The sequence below is a fragment of the Solanum stenotomum genome, chromosome 2 (genome assembly GCF_019186545.1).
Source record: "Solanum stenotomum isolate F172 chromosome 2, ASM1918654v1, whole genome shotgun sequence".
Classification (NCBI taxonomy): Eukaryota; Viridiplantae; Streptophyta; class Magnoliopsida; order Solanales; family Solanaceae; genus Solanum; species Solanum stenotomum.
In genome coordinates, this window is record NC_064283.1 from 32,469,227 (window position 1) to 32,482,674 (window position 13,448).

The 13,448-nt window shown below is 33.6% G+C and overlaps 1 protein-coding gene across 1 annotated transcript; it reads left to right on the forward strand.

Annotated features, from left to right (window-relative positions):
- The first annotated feature begins 6,295 nt into the window (after window positions 1-6,295).
- On the forward strand, window positions 6,296-7,253 carry LOC125856510 (uncharacterized). The gene has a single exon (XM_049536071.1). It carries the CDS (start codon window positions 6,325-6,327, stop codon window positions 7,066-7,068), a length of 744 nt encoding a protein of 247 aa, XP_049392028.1. The 5' UTR covers window positions 6,296-6,324; the 3' UTR covers window positions 7,069-7,253.
- Window positions 7,254-13,448: the final 6,195 nt, after the last annotated feature.

Consider the following 13,448-nt stretch of genomic DNA (forward strand, 5'->3'; position numbering starts at 1 on the left):
CCATTTGTTTAACAAATCAAGGTTTTGAGGTATATCTACCTCTTCTAGTTGAGTGCTTTTAATAGCCTCTTGATCCATAAAAGAGAGAATATATCTAAGCCGAAATTCTTCATATCAATTATATATATAACATGAAAGTTCCTAGGCTCTTATACCAACGTTACAAGATCACTGACCTGGCGGTGGTCCGCCCAGTCATAGATCAAGCAAGTCTATATTCTTAGAGGTAGTCCAACTACATAAGAATTGAAATACACAAGAATTATATAGCAAAGGAAAAAATAAGGTTAATGATTCTACTGCTGAAGAAAATACTCTTGCCAACACTTTGAATATTGATCCGAAACAAAATATGTTTTTAGGAATGATGCAAATTGTTACAGCTCATAAATGGTATGTTAAATGCACTATATTAATTGATAATACTTTTTCTATAACTAACATTGCTATGATTGATAGTGGCGTTGATGTGAGTTGCATTCAAGAAGGTCTAGTACCTACTAAATATTTTGAAAAAATAACTCATATGGTTAATTTTGCATCTGGTAATGCTTTAGATATAAAGTATAAATTATCTAATACTCGTATTTGCCAGAATAAAGTTTGTATTCCTCACTTCTTTTTGTTAGTAAAAAATCAGTTATACCCTCCTATTATTCTAGGAACTCCTTTAATAAATGCAATTTATCCTTTTACTAATATAAATGCTAAAGGATTTTCTGCTACTTATAAAAATCAAGATATTAGTTATACTTTTATCACCGAGCCTATTTCTAGAGATATTAATGCTCTAATTGAAATGAAACAAAAGCATGTTGGTTATTTACAACTTGAGATATTTAGTATGAATATATTCGATACTTTAAAATCTGCTAAAGTACAGAAAAAGATTAAACTCATTTCTGAAAAAATGGCCATTGATATTTGTGTTGATCATCCTAGTGCCTTTTGGAATCAGAAAAAGTATATTGTAACTCTTCCATATGAAGATGATTTCTCTGAGGAAAATATCCCTACCAAATCATGTCCTTGTCAGATGAATACCGAATTGGTTGAATTCTGCAAAAAGGAAATTGATAATTTATTACAAAAAGGTTTAATAAAGCCTTCCAAATCACCTTGGTCGTGTACTGCTTTTTATGTTAATAACGCAGCAGAAAAAGAACGAGGTGTTCCCAGGTTAGTTATAAATTATAAATCTTTAAATAAATTTTTAAAATGGATTAGGTATCCTATTCCAAACAAAAGGGATTTATTAACCAGATTATATGACGCTAATATATTTTCAAAATTTGATCTAAAATCTGGATATTGGCAAATCCAAATATTTAGACACCATTTATATAGAACGACATTTAATGTTCCGTTTGGACAATACGAATGAAATGTAATGCCTTTTGGGTTAAAAAATGCTGCCTCAGAATTTCAAAAGATAATGAATGATATTTTCAATCCCTATTTGGATTTCATCATAGATTATATTGATGATATTTTGGTATACTCAAAGACTCTCGAAATGCATATTAAGCATTTAGACATTTTTAAGAAATTAGTTATTCAAAATGGTTTGGTTATATGTAAACCTAAAATGAGTACTTTTCAAACAGAACTTAGATTTTTGGGTCATTTGATATGTCAATGAAAAATGACTCCTATTCAGCGATCTATTAAATTTGCATCGAAATTCCCTGATATTATTATAGATAAGACGCAACTGCAGCGGTTTCTAGGAAGTTTAAACTGCATTTCCCCATTCTACAAGAATTTATCTTAAGATTTAGCTCCGTTATATGACAGGCTAAAAAAATTTCATAAAAAGCCTTGGACTAATAGTCTCACAGATCTTGTAAAGACTATTAAAGAAAGAATTAAATCTTTACCTTGTTTAACCCTTGCTAATCCTGCTTGGCCAAAGATTGTAGCGACGGATGCATCTAATATTGGGTATGGAGGTATATTGAAATAAATTAATACGCATGATAAAAATGAATATCTTATTCAATTTCATTCAGGAAAATAGAGCGATGTTCAGAAAAAATATGCGACGGTAGCTCATGAAATGTTAACTATCGTTACGTGCGTTTTAAAATCTCAAGATGATTTATATAATCAAATTTTTTTGATAAAAACTGATGCTCAGTCAGTCAAGTATATGTTTGATAAAAATTTTAAACATGATGCGTCTAAGTTAATTTTTGTTAGGTGGCAGGCACAATTAGCCCCTTTTGATTTCGAAATTCATTATAAAAAGGGAAGTGATAATTCCCTCCCAGACTTCTTATCAAGAGAATATCTTTCTTCCGATGAGTTTTCTTGACTTCTTTCCTGATAAAGATTTGGTTACGATTTTGAAGGCAGTTTCTCTTAATAGAGATTTAAACGAACTTATATTATGGAAAATTATAGACGGAATGGTAATAGATATCGTCAATAATTACATGATAGAACAAGAGATTTATGAAAGATTTTATTGTGATGAAGTTTATAACCTCTTGAATTATTAAAACTAAATGATATGTTTGCAGGATGGATCCTCCTTGGATAACCAAGGCTAAAGGAAAAGGCAGTTATACTCGTGGAAGGGGAAGATCATCCCTAAGTTCATCAAGATCATCATACGGATCTTCATCATCTAGTACTCCAATTATACAAAAGGGAGGAATGAGTTTACATAACTTAAACTCTAGAGCACAAGAAAAAGCTTCATCATCAATATATCTGGAAGATATTCCAGAAAGTGATCCATTATATGCTAAACTACAGGAGTTTCTAACTCAAAAGCAAGGTGATTCTTTTGCTTCAATCGCCACAGAAGAAGTTGATAATATCAAAACATATGAAAAGGTAGAAAAAAGAGAAATGACATTTCTCTTAGAAAACTTTGACATACAAAGAAGAGAAGAACCTTAGAAGATATTCCAGAGGTATTTAGTTAATGGGCTTTATTTTCCAGGTGAGTCACACAAAACTCAGAAATATTGTGAGACTCTACTGATAAGCACACGTGTTGAATTTCAACATTTTGCAGGATATAATACAAGTGAGAATGTTTATAACTTCTCTAAAATGATTATAAAGCACGTCATTCATATTGAAGATTGGGGTATTTCCTCAATGATTGAAAGACAATTCAGTCTAAACAAAATCATGGTAAGCTTTACCTATTGGGATTATATTCAGGCATTTAATAAAGTTCTCTGTTATAACAATGAAAGGCATAAACAAACTTGGTTTATGAAAGTATGTGCCAAGATATTTGTGAATCCTATACCAAATTGGTTTTTAAACTGGTGGTCATACCACGGGCCAACAATAAAAATATTGCCCAAACCATTTCTCAAGTTATACAAAGAATGGGTCAAGGTGTACCCAGATCTCAACAAGTTATATCATCAAGAACATATTTGTTATTTTCAACAAATTGAATAGATATCTTTTTTTTATAGAATTCTCGGTTTCATGGATTCATAAATGGGTTCCAGAAGTAGATTTTACTGAGGAACAAATACCTTGCCTATACAGTACTTATTATAATAATTTTTGGGACAAGTTGATGAAGAAAGATCCTCAAACAAAGTCCATATACGGACAAGAACTGCTGGATCTAATTACGAAAACCATACACGATTATAAATCAATTCCTAATAAAGAAATTATGGCTGATGACTCAACCTCCGTAAAACATATGGCTAGAAAAATTTCTAATCATGATGAAGGAGAACAAAATGAAATGATTATGAAATATCTAGAAGAAGTAAAGAAGAAGATTTTTCTAAATATAAGTTATTACGCAAAATCAGATTCATCAATGCGTAGTGAAACAAGTGAAGATATACACGAAGCCCAACAATATGAAGAAGAAAGTCCAGTAGATGCACTGAAGAAAGCCGAAGATATTTTGGCAGAATTAAAAGACAAAGTGTAAAGCTTATGCGTGTCAGTAGCGGGCCCGCGCTACTGTAGCAACACTGTTCACCAACAGTAAATACACTGTTACCATAAGGGTCCAGTATCCTGTACAAAGATGCTTTTTTTTCTATAAATAGGTCTATTTTTCTTTAATTGAGAGCAGGTTTTAGAAACCCTCTCTCCTTCTTTCTACTTTCTCTCTCCCCACTTGTAAAATATTTTCAAGTATTGTAAGCTTACCGGACTTTGGACGGAGGAATAGTAAAGTGTGCTATTTGCTACAAGGTACTTCTTTTTATTTTTAGTTTTTATTTCTGAGTTAAGCCGTGACTATGTCCGGCTAAGAAATTATTTCTATGCCGGATAACTAACTTCTCTTTTATATAGACCATGAACGGATCTAAGCTTTATTTAAATATAGAAGAATTTTAGTATGGCTTCTCGACTTGGTTCTGAGATTGAGGTACAATCAAATCTAGTACTACTTTTATTGGCTTTGTCTTTATGACTCCGTCTGATGAGCCGTGGTTTTTAGCCCGAAATTGAGTTTGATAAGTAGGTCGTCTCATACCCGGTTAGAACTATCAGAAACATGGGCTTAATAAAAGTATGTATTAACTTCTTGATAGGCCCTTTGCTTGGGTAAAATAATTAAACCATGCAGTCTGAGAAACTATGTTAAAATTCTTGTGTATTTCGATTCTTATGTAGTTGGACTACCTCTAAGAATATTGACTAAATAATAATAATAGTTATAATAATAGTAATAGTAATAGAAATAATAATAATAATAATAGTAGTAATAATAATAATAATAATATTAAAGTAAATATTTAATTAGATATTAATTTCAATGAAGTCAAAAAGTTATTACACATTTATATAATTAAAATGATATAATTTAATATTTAAATAATTAAATATTTTATATGATTTTAATTTATAATAGGAGTAAAATTGTAATCCAACTTTTAACTTTGAGGCTTCCAACTTTTAATAGTAATTATGATATGATATCAGATATGATATGGGTCTATTCGTTATAGATATGATCATATAGCTGCAAATAATAATATTTTACAATTATAATTATGTATCATAAATACATAGCACATATATACTATTATCATATAGTTTCCCCCTTCTTCTTTTTTTCTTATCACCTCACTGTGATCAATTAATGGGGAGTTAGACCTTTGGTGCACGTTTTCTTAGGATTAGGTTCTATTTTTGTTTTGTTTATTATTGTAGTATCATTTAGGCTATGCTTTCTTTACCCCACACAAAACTGATGTCTCTTGCCCCGTTCCTATTTAATCTTTACCTTAAGTTGATTTAGTCTATATTAAGTGAATTGTTGATATTTTTTTTTACATTTTAAAACAAATTATTCAAAATTCATGAAAATTGTTCAATTTATTTTTTCACTTTTACTCTTCATTTATGAGTTTCTTAACTACTTTACATTTTCTAAAGAATAGTCCTAAAATAAAAATAAAAGTAATTGTGGAAAGTAACTTTTAATTTATTCCCTTAATAATATACTTTTTTTCTTAAATAATGTGTCATACTCTAAGAATTCACTTCATATGGACTATAGGGAGTAATAACCAGCTAATTAATTTGCTTGAGTAGGGTCATTACGCAAAGTTGTCTAATTTTAGTACTCCCTCTGTCCCAATTTAATTATGTGACACATTTCGCTTTTTGAGAGTCAAACGAATTAAGTTTGACCCAGAATTTGCTCATGGAATCTTCAAATTATTTAAAATGAAATCTATATATTTGTAAACTGCATAAAAAGTACTATAAGTCTCAATAATTGATAATTCAAAATATTTAAAAGATATATGAAAAATTTACGGTCAAAGATAGACTTGTTTGAATCTCGAAATTTGAAATATGTCACATAAATTGGAACAAAGGGAGTAATTAATTAAATTTGAGACCTTGTGCGCGCTACTATAGAAAAAAAGGAATTAACCATGGATAATGTTTAGTAGGTAAACAACAAAAATCTCGTGTTAATTCCATTTAGCTATAGAAATTTAGCTATGAATTCATTAAAGATTACAGAAAAATTCTGATATGGGATATATTGATATTTTGAGGATATGGGGATTCCCTAACATTATGAATTGAATAAGTCCTCTTCTAGCAATGTCCTTATAGAAAAAATTAAATAATTTGTATTGGGATTCCATATGCAAGTTGGTATTTGGGAATAAAGTTTGGAGCATTTTTGAATGGGCAAGTGTTAGAGATGACTACCACGAAATGTGGGAGAAGCATGAGATGCCTTTTTTATCTTATTAGAATCATCAATTTATTCAGTCTCGGGATAATAGTCATTAGTCTTATAAATTTGACAAACATGAATCAACATTTTCTTAAGCAACCCTCAAATCATCCAAAATGGGTCTCCAAACTGATATATATCCTTCTCATGGCGTCAAACAGCAGCATAGCTACTATGACGATAACGACTACTACTCCTCGGAGGATAATTATTACAGCAGCAATGGCTCAAGCATGCAAATGAAGAAGCCTTATGGTTATCCCACCACTACTCCAACCCAAAATCATCACATGATGATGAGCCATGCCGGCTATAGCCACGATGGGAACATGTCTCATGATTCTGCTAATATTTCCAGCTATGGATCAAGTGGAATGCAACACTCTTCCAACACGAACGGTGGCTATGGATCAAGTGGAATGCAACACTCTTCCAACCCGAACGGTGGCTATGGATCAAGTGGAATGCAACACTCTTCCCACGCCAATGCTGGCTATGGGAGTGGAATGTATGGAAGTGCAATGCAACAATCTTCCCACATGAACGGTGGCTATGGAAGCGGAATGCAGCATGCTTCCCACATGAGTGGTGGCTATGGAAGCGGAATGCAACATTCATCCCACATGAATGGTGGCTACGGCAGTGGAATGCAACACTCTTCGCAGATGAATGGTGCTTATGGGGGTGGGATGCACCACTCTTCACACATGAATGGTCGTTATGGAGGTGGGATGCATGAATCTTCCCACACACATATGTCCAGGGGTGTAGAGAACGATTCCGATAGGAAGCCTGGTTACTATGAACAGCATAACAATAATACTGATCATATGTGGAACATGAAGAGTTTGAATGACTAAATCCCCAAAAGTGTTTTGTGTAAGGTGGAACTATATATGGGTGTTTTGGTTGAGTCTTTGGCTATCTTATATTACAAAGGCCTAAAACCTAAATAATGAATCTAAACAACCCTGCTACTATGTACTCATCCATGTATTACTTACTTTTTTATACCCAAAACTATGAATAATTTGAATTAAATGTATTACTGTTTTTGATAAAGTCTTTTTTTCCATCTACTTTTACGTACTATTCGTGGGCTTATTTCGAGTTGCCTCATTTTCATTTACAAGTTCAAACTAGGAAATAGTTGAAAAGTGTTGGCAGAAAGGATAGATCCTCCCATTTTCCTAAAATTTGCAGCCGATTATTATCACAACTATTGCAGTTAAAATGGGCTAATATTTTTTATGAAAAATACATAACTAGCATATCTACTCAATCCAGCTATAGTTTTAAGAAATAACATAACTCAACGAAGATTTCTTTTTTCCTAGAAGAATCCGATAGTACTCTCTTCTATCTATCCCCTCTGTCTCTCTCCCTCTCTTTGCTCTCATCGGTAACCCTTCTTCATCAAATCTCCACCAGTAAAGAATCATGGATACACTTCTCCAAATAAAAAATATTATCACCCTCATCGATCATCTTATTCATGTATCGAACTCCAACTTCAAGAATTTGCAGATCCAATTTTCAAATAAAGTTCAGATCAAGTTTAGGTTTTCTCAGATCTACAGAGTATGGTAAGGAATTGAAATAAATTATTTATGAATTCATATAGAGGAGAGTAATAGGAAGAAGTAGTGAAATTTTGAGACTATTTGGAGATGGTCGATTGATGGCGGTTGTTTGATTTTTCTCAGATATACGGAGGTTGGTTGGAGGAAATGACTTGTGTGTTCATGTACAGGAAGATGCATGAAATAGGTGGTAAAATTTTGGGGGCATTTTGGAGGTTTTTGGGGAGAAGTCCAGTGTTGGTGGGCTATCAAGCCCCGAGACTTCCCCCTAGACGCGACACAGTACTAAGAGCCATAAGTTATTCCAAGCTAACCTCGTGGCATGGTAAGATAGTAAGATATACAAATTAAGAACTGAAAAGCGGAAGATAACTGGAACAGATCTATCTAAACAAACATAAATAGACAAATATCTAAGTACGCATGAGCAAAATCTAATTGACTGTCTAAAAAGTCTCTACTAATATTAGGTTGCTAAGACAAGCCCCTAGATAACTCTAAAGTTTGAAAACTGAAAGGAATATAAGGGGTTGTCCTATAAATAGAGACTTGTTCCTTCTAACTTATTTGGCATTCACAATGTAGTCCTATGGGCATTGAGAGTTTCGGTTTGAGGGAGAATTTGTGGGACACAAGTGATACGTTATCACTTGTGTGAACCTCCTTATATTTCGAGTGAATTGGTTGAGATTATTTCTCTGTATATTTTCTACTCTCGTGTTTATATAGTGAATTGTTCATCCCCTTTGTGAACGTAGGTCGATTGACCGAATCATGTTAAATCATTGTGTCTTATGGTGTATTTCTTTTTTGTCTTCCTACTCATGGTTTTCAAGGTTTGTTTTATTAGCTTCTGCATAACACCTAATTCTTTTTCGATTATCAAAGCTAGGTTCAATGATGGAGACAGGAATAGTGGTTTGATAATTGATGGTTGAACTAGGTTAAAAATAGAGTGTTCATCTTGGCGGGTGTAGTTCTAGCCGCAACCTATTTTTATAGTAATGTTGATTTTTGTTGGAGAAATTGTTTCAGAGAAGTTCTTTGTATTGTGACATAGATTTTGCATAGGAGATTACGAAGATGAGATGCAAGTTGTTGAAGATTATTTGAAAAAGGTGGACAAATTTATTTTGTTAGAAATACAGGCCAAGGGGGAGATTTGTTAGGTATTAATTGCCTTGAGTTTCTTACCATAAATAGATTTTTCGTCAAGGAAAAGGTTTAGGATTGACTAGTCTTTTCCTTGTAGGAAAAGGTTTAGAACTCGATAAATATAGGTTTGTTCCTAATAACTTAATCATCATTCACAATGTAGTCCTAGGGGCTTTGAGACTTTTGGTTAGGGAGAGAATTTGTGGAACACAAGTGATACATTATCACATGTGTGAACCTCCCATGTATTCTGAGTGAATTGGTTGTGGTTATTTCTCTCTATATTTTGTACTCTCATATTTGTATAGCGGATTTATCATCTCTTTTGTGGACATAGGTTGATTGACCAAGCCACGCTAAATTTTTATGCCTTTTGGTATATTCAATTTCTTATTGTCTTGTTACTCATGGTCTTTCGAGGTTCGCTTTGTTAGTTTTCGTATTACACCTAATTATTTCGATCCTAACAAGTGGTAGCAGAGCCAGGTTCAATGATGGGGTCGAGTTCAATGATGTATCTAGGTTCGATGGTTTAACGATGGAGCTAAGTTTAGTCGTTCGATAATCGATGATTGAACCGGGTTAAAAATTGGGTGTTTATCTTGGCGGGTGTAGTTTGAGGTGCAACTTTTTTGACAGTAATGATGATTTTGTTGGATAAATTGCATCAGAGAAGTTCTCTATGTCAATACATAGATTTGATGGAGGATATTATGGAGAGGAGATGCAAGTTGTTGAAGATTATGTGAAGAAGGTGGACAAATCTATTTTGTCATAAATTCAAGCCAAGGGGGAGATTTGTTGGGTATTATTTGCCCTAAGTTTCTTACCAAATATATTTTTTTCTTTTAGGAAAAGGTTTAGGAATGCCTAGTCCTTTTCTTGTAGGAAAAGATTTAGTTTAGGTCTCTATAAATAGAGTCTTGTTCCTTCTAATTTAATCACCATTCACAATGTAGTCCTAGGGGCTTTGAGAGATTTAGTTGGAGGAGAATTTGTGGGACACAAGTGATACATTATCACTTGTGTGAACCTCCTTTTATTCCGAGTTGGATCACCGGGATCAAATAAAGTAGAATTCACGAGCGGATATGTATTTAATCTTGGTGGAGGAGCAGTCTCTTGAAAATCTCCCAAACAAAAATATATCGCTATCTTTACAATGATCTCTGAGCTTGTTTCTCTAGATAAGATCGATGAATAAGTTGAAAGACACCGGAATTTGATAGATATTCTATTTTTGATGTGGAACAAGAAGATAAAAATAGAAATTAAAAAAAAGATAGATAAAAGAGATAGACAATTAAATTCAAGCAACTAAGAGATGTAATGGTGAAACTAACCAAAAATACCACTTAATTGAGAAATAAAAGCACCTAATCTATTAGAATCCTCAAGAAAGTAATAACCTTACTTGCAAATTCTAGGACAAAATGTTGAAGTTCAACAAAGGGCTTCCAAACTCTCATAAGAGGCATAACATGTCCAAAAAAAAACCCTTCTGAAACCCTATTATCTATTATTTATACTAAAAACTAAGATTGTGAAGAAAGACTCAATTGCCCTTCATTAAAATTACAAGGTAATTAAAATGGTAGAGCACTTAATATATTAAATATCTTCAAGTCTTCCACGTTGGAGCCTTCCAAAGGTTCCATCTTCATCCATAAAGCTTGCAATGCTTGAAGGTCCTTAGCTTGACTCCTTGTGAAAGGCCTCCTTGAAGTAGTGTCACTTTGATCTACATCACACTCGCCTTCTTCAAAAGAATTCATCCTCGAATTCGCGTCACCTTCATCAAAAAGCGATAAATCACTAACATTGAAAACATTATGGACCAAATACTCACTTGGTAAGTCTACTTTGTAAGCATTATCCCCAATCTTCTCAAGCACTTGAAAAGGTGCATCTCCTCTTGGTATAACTTTGTTCTTCCTTTTGCTTGGAAATATTTCCTTCCTAAAACGAACCCATACCCAATCACCAGGTGCAAAGGTGACTCGCTTTCGTCCCTTGTTGGCTTTTTTGGTTGCATCATTGTTGGCCTTCTGAATTTGCATTCTTACTTTCTCATGGATGTTCTTCATAGCTTTTGCCTTAGCTTTTGCATCTATACTCACAATAATATCTTTGGGTAAATGAGTTAAATCTAATGGAGTCAAGGGATTAAAGCAATAAACACACTCAAAAGGGGTTATGCCAATAGATCTATGAATAGTTCTATTCTATGCAAACTCAATTAATGGCAGTTGATCCTCCCAAGAAGTTAACTTCCCTTTAACCATATCCCTAAGCATGTTACTTAAGGTTCTATTAACCACCTCGATTTGACCATCTGTTTGGGGATGACAAGAAGTAGAAAATAGTAACTTAGTTCCCAAATTTCCCCACAAATACCTCCAAAAATGACTTAGAAACTTTGAATCTCTATCACTAGTTCCGTGCAATTTCATCACATTATGAACAAATAAGGTAGAAACATGAGATGCATCATCACTTTTATGACAACCAATAAAGTGAGCCATTTTAGAAAATCTATCCACAACAACAAAGATGCTAACCTTACCATTCTTAGTCCTCGGGAGACCAACAACAAAGTCCATGGAAATATCTAGCCAAGGGCCACTAGGAATAGGCAAAGGTGTATACAACCCATGGGGTTGGGTACAAAATTTAGCATGATTACAATCCAAACACCTAGCACAAATTATTTCCACATCTCTTATCATCTTAGGCCAAAAGAAATGTTCACTAAGAATAGCTAAGGTTTTTGACACTCCAAAATGACCCATCAAACCTCCATTGTGTGCCTCTTTCACTAACAACTCTCTCCTTGAGGACATAGGTACACAAAGCTTTCCATTCCTAAACAAATACCCCTCCTTCAACTCAAACCTAGGAGTTCTAGATTCATTACCCTTCTTAACAACTTGTACACACCTATTCAAGCTCACTTGACACTCCCCAAAGACTTTTTCAAAATCATCATTATTAGAATATAACTCATTCAAACTCTCAAAACCCATTAATCTAGAAGTCAAGGTATTCATCAAAGCATATCTTCTAGATAAAGCATCTGCCACAATATTCTTTTTCCCTTGCTTATAATCAATCACATAAGGAAAAGACTCAATAAATTATATACATTTGGCATGCCTTCTATTAAGTTTCTTTTGTACCCTAATATGCTTCAAAGCCTCATGATCGATTCTAATCACAAACTCCTTATGCCACAAATAATGTTGCCAATTCGCTAAGGCTCTCACTAGGGCATAGAGTTCCTTATCATAGGTAGTATATTGCAATGGAGCTCCTTTTAACTTCTCACTAAAGTAAGCTATGGGTTTTCCTTCTTTCATCAAGACCGCACCAATGCCTACTCCACTAGCATCACACTCAATTTCAAACATCTTCTTAAAATCGAAAAGTTGAAGTAAAGGAGTGGAACTAAGTTTCTCCTTTAAGATTTTAAAGGCTTCCTCTTGTTTTATACCCCAAATGAAAGGCTTTTCCTTTTTGATGACCTCGATTAGAGGAGCGGCTAGAGAACTAAAATTAGGTTTGTTAATATCCAAAATTCTTTTGGGAGATTAATAGATTTAAACAGAAGACATCATTACTCTTTTATAGCTCTAATGGAACCTTTTCAGGATCCATCAGAGTTAGAACACTTTAGAATAAAATTGGGTTTTGACAAGGCCTTGGTTAATTGTTCTGGTAAGGTATGGATTTTCTGGAAAAATGATTGGGAGGGCGTCGTAGTTCTAGATACTATACAACAATTAACCATGAAGTTTGTTAGCAACAACGACATCTTTATTATTTCTTCAGTGTATGCTAGATGTAGCGAGGTTGAAAGACTAGAACTATGGGAACAATTAGGAAGTATTGCAGAGGATTGCCATCATCCTTCGATGGCGGGAGGAGACTTTAACGTCATTTTAAAAGAGGAGGAAAAATTGGGGGGGGGGGGGGCTGACTTTTACTTAACAAGAAGCAATGGACTTTGCACAGTGTATAAATTATTGTACTTTGTCTAAAGTTCCTATCTTTGGGAGAAAATATGCTTGGTGGAATGGACGTATTGAAGAAGGTTGTATATTGAAGAGGTTTGATAGGATTTTGGTGAATAATGATTTTTTGGTAATTTTTCCAGCTACAGAGGTTCAGCATTTTATTAGACAAGGGTATGATCATGCCCCTTTGCATGTTGTATGCAAAACTGAAGAGGAGCCTACAATCAAGCCTTTTAGATTTCTAAATTTTTGGACAAAACATCAACACTTCACAAAGATAGTGCGCCAAAATTGGAATACTGATTTCGTAGGCAGCCCGTTCATGGAAGTACAATCAAAATTAAAAAAGGTGAAAGGAGTGTTGGGCATGTGGAGTAAAGAAGTCTTTGGCAATATTTTTCAACAGATTGCTACTCTAGAAGATATGATCAGGATAAAAGAAAATCAGTTCGAGATAAATCCTTCGGCAGGTAATAGAACTGATTT

Excerpts from the sequence above, each read along its gene's own strand:
- LOC125856510 (XM_049536071.1), top strand. The coding sequence starts at position 6,325 with ATGGGTCTCCAAACTGATATATATCCTTCTCATGGCGTCAAACAGCAG.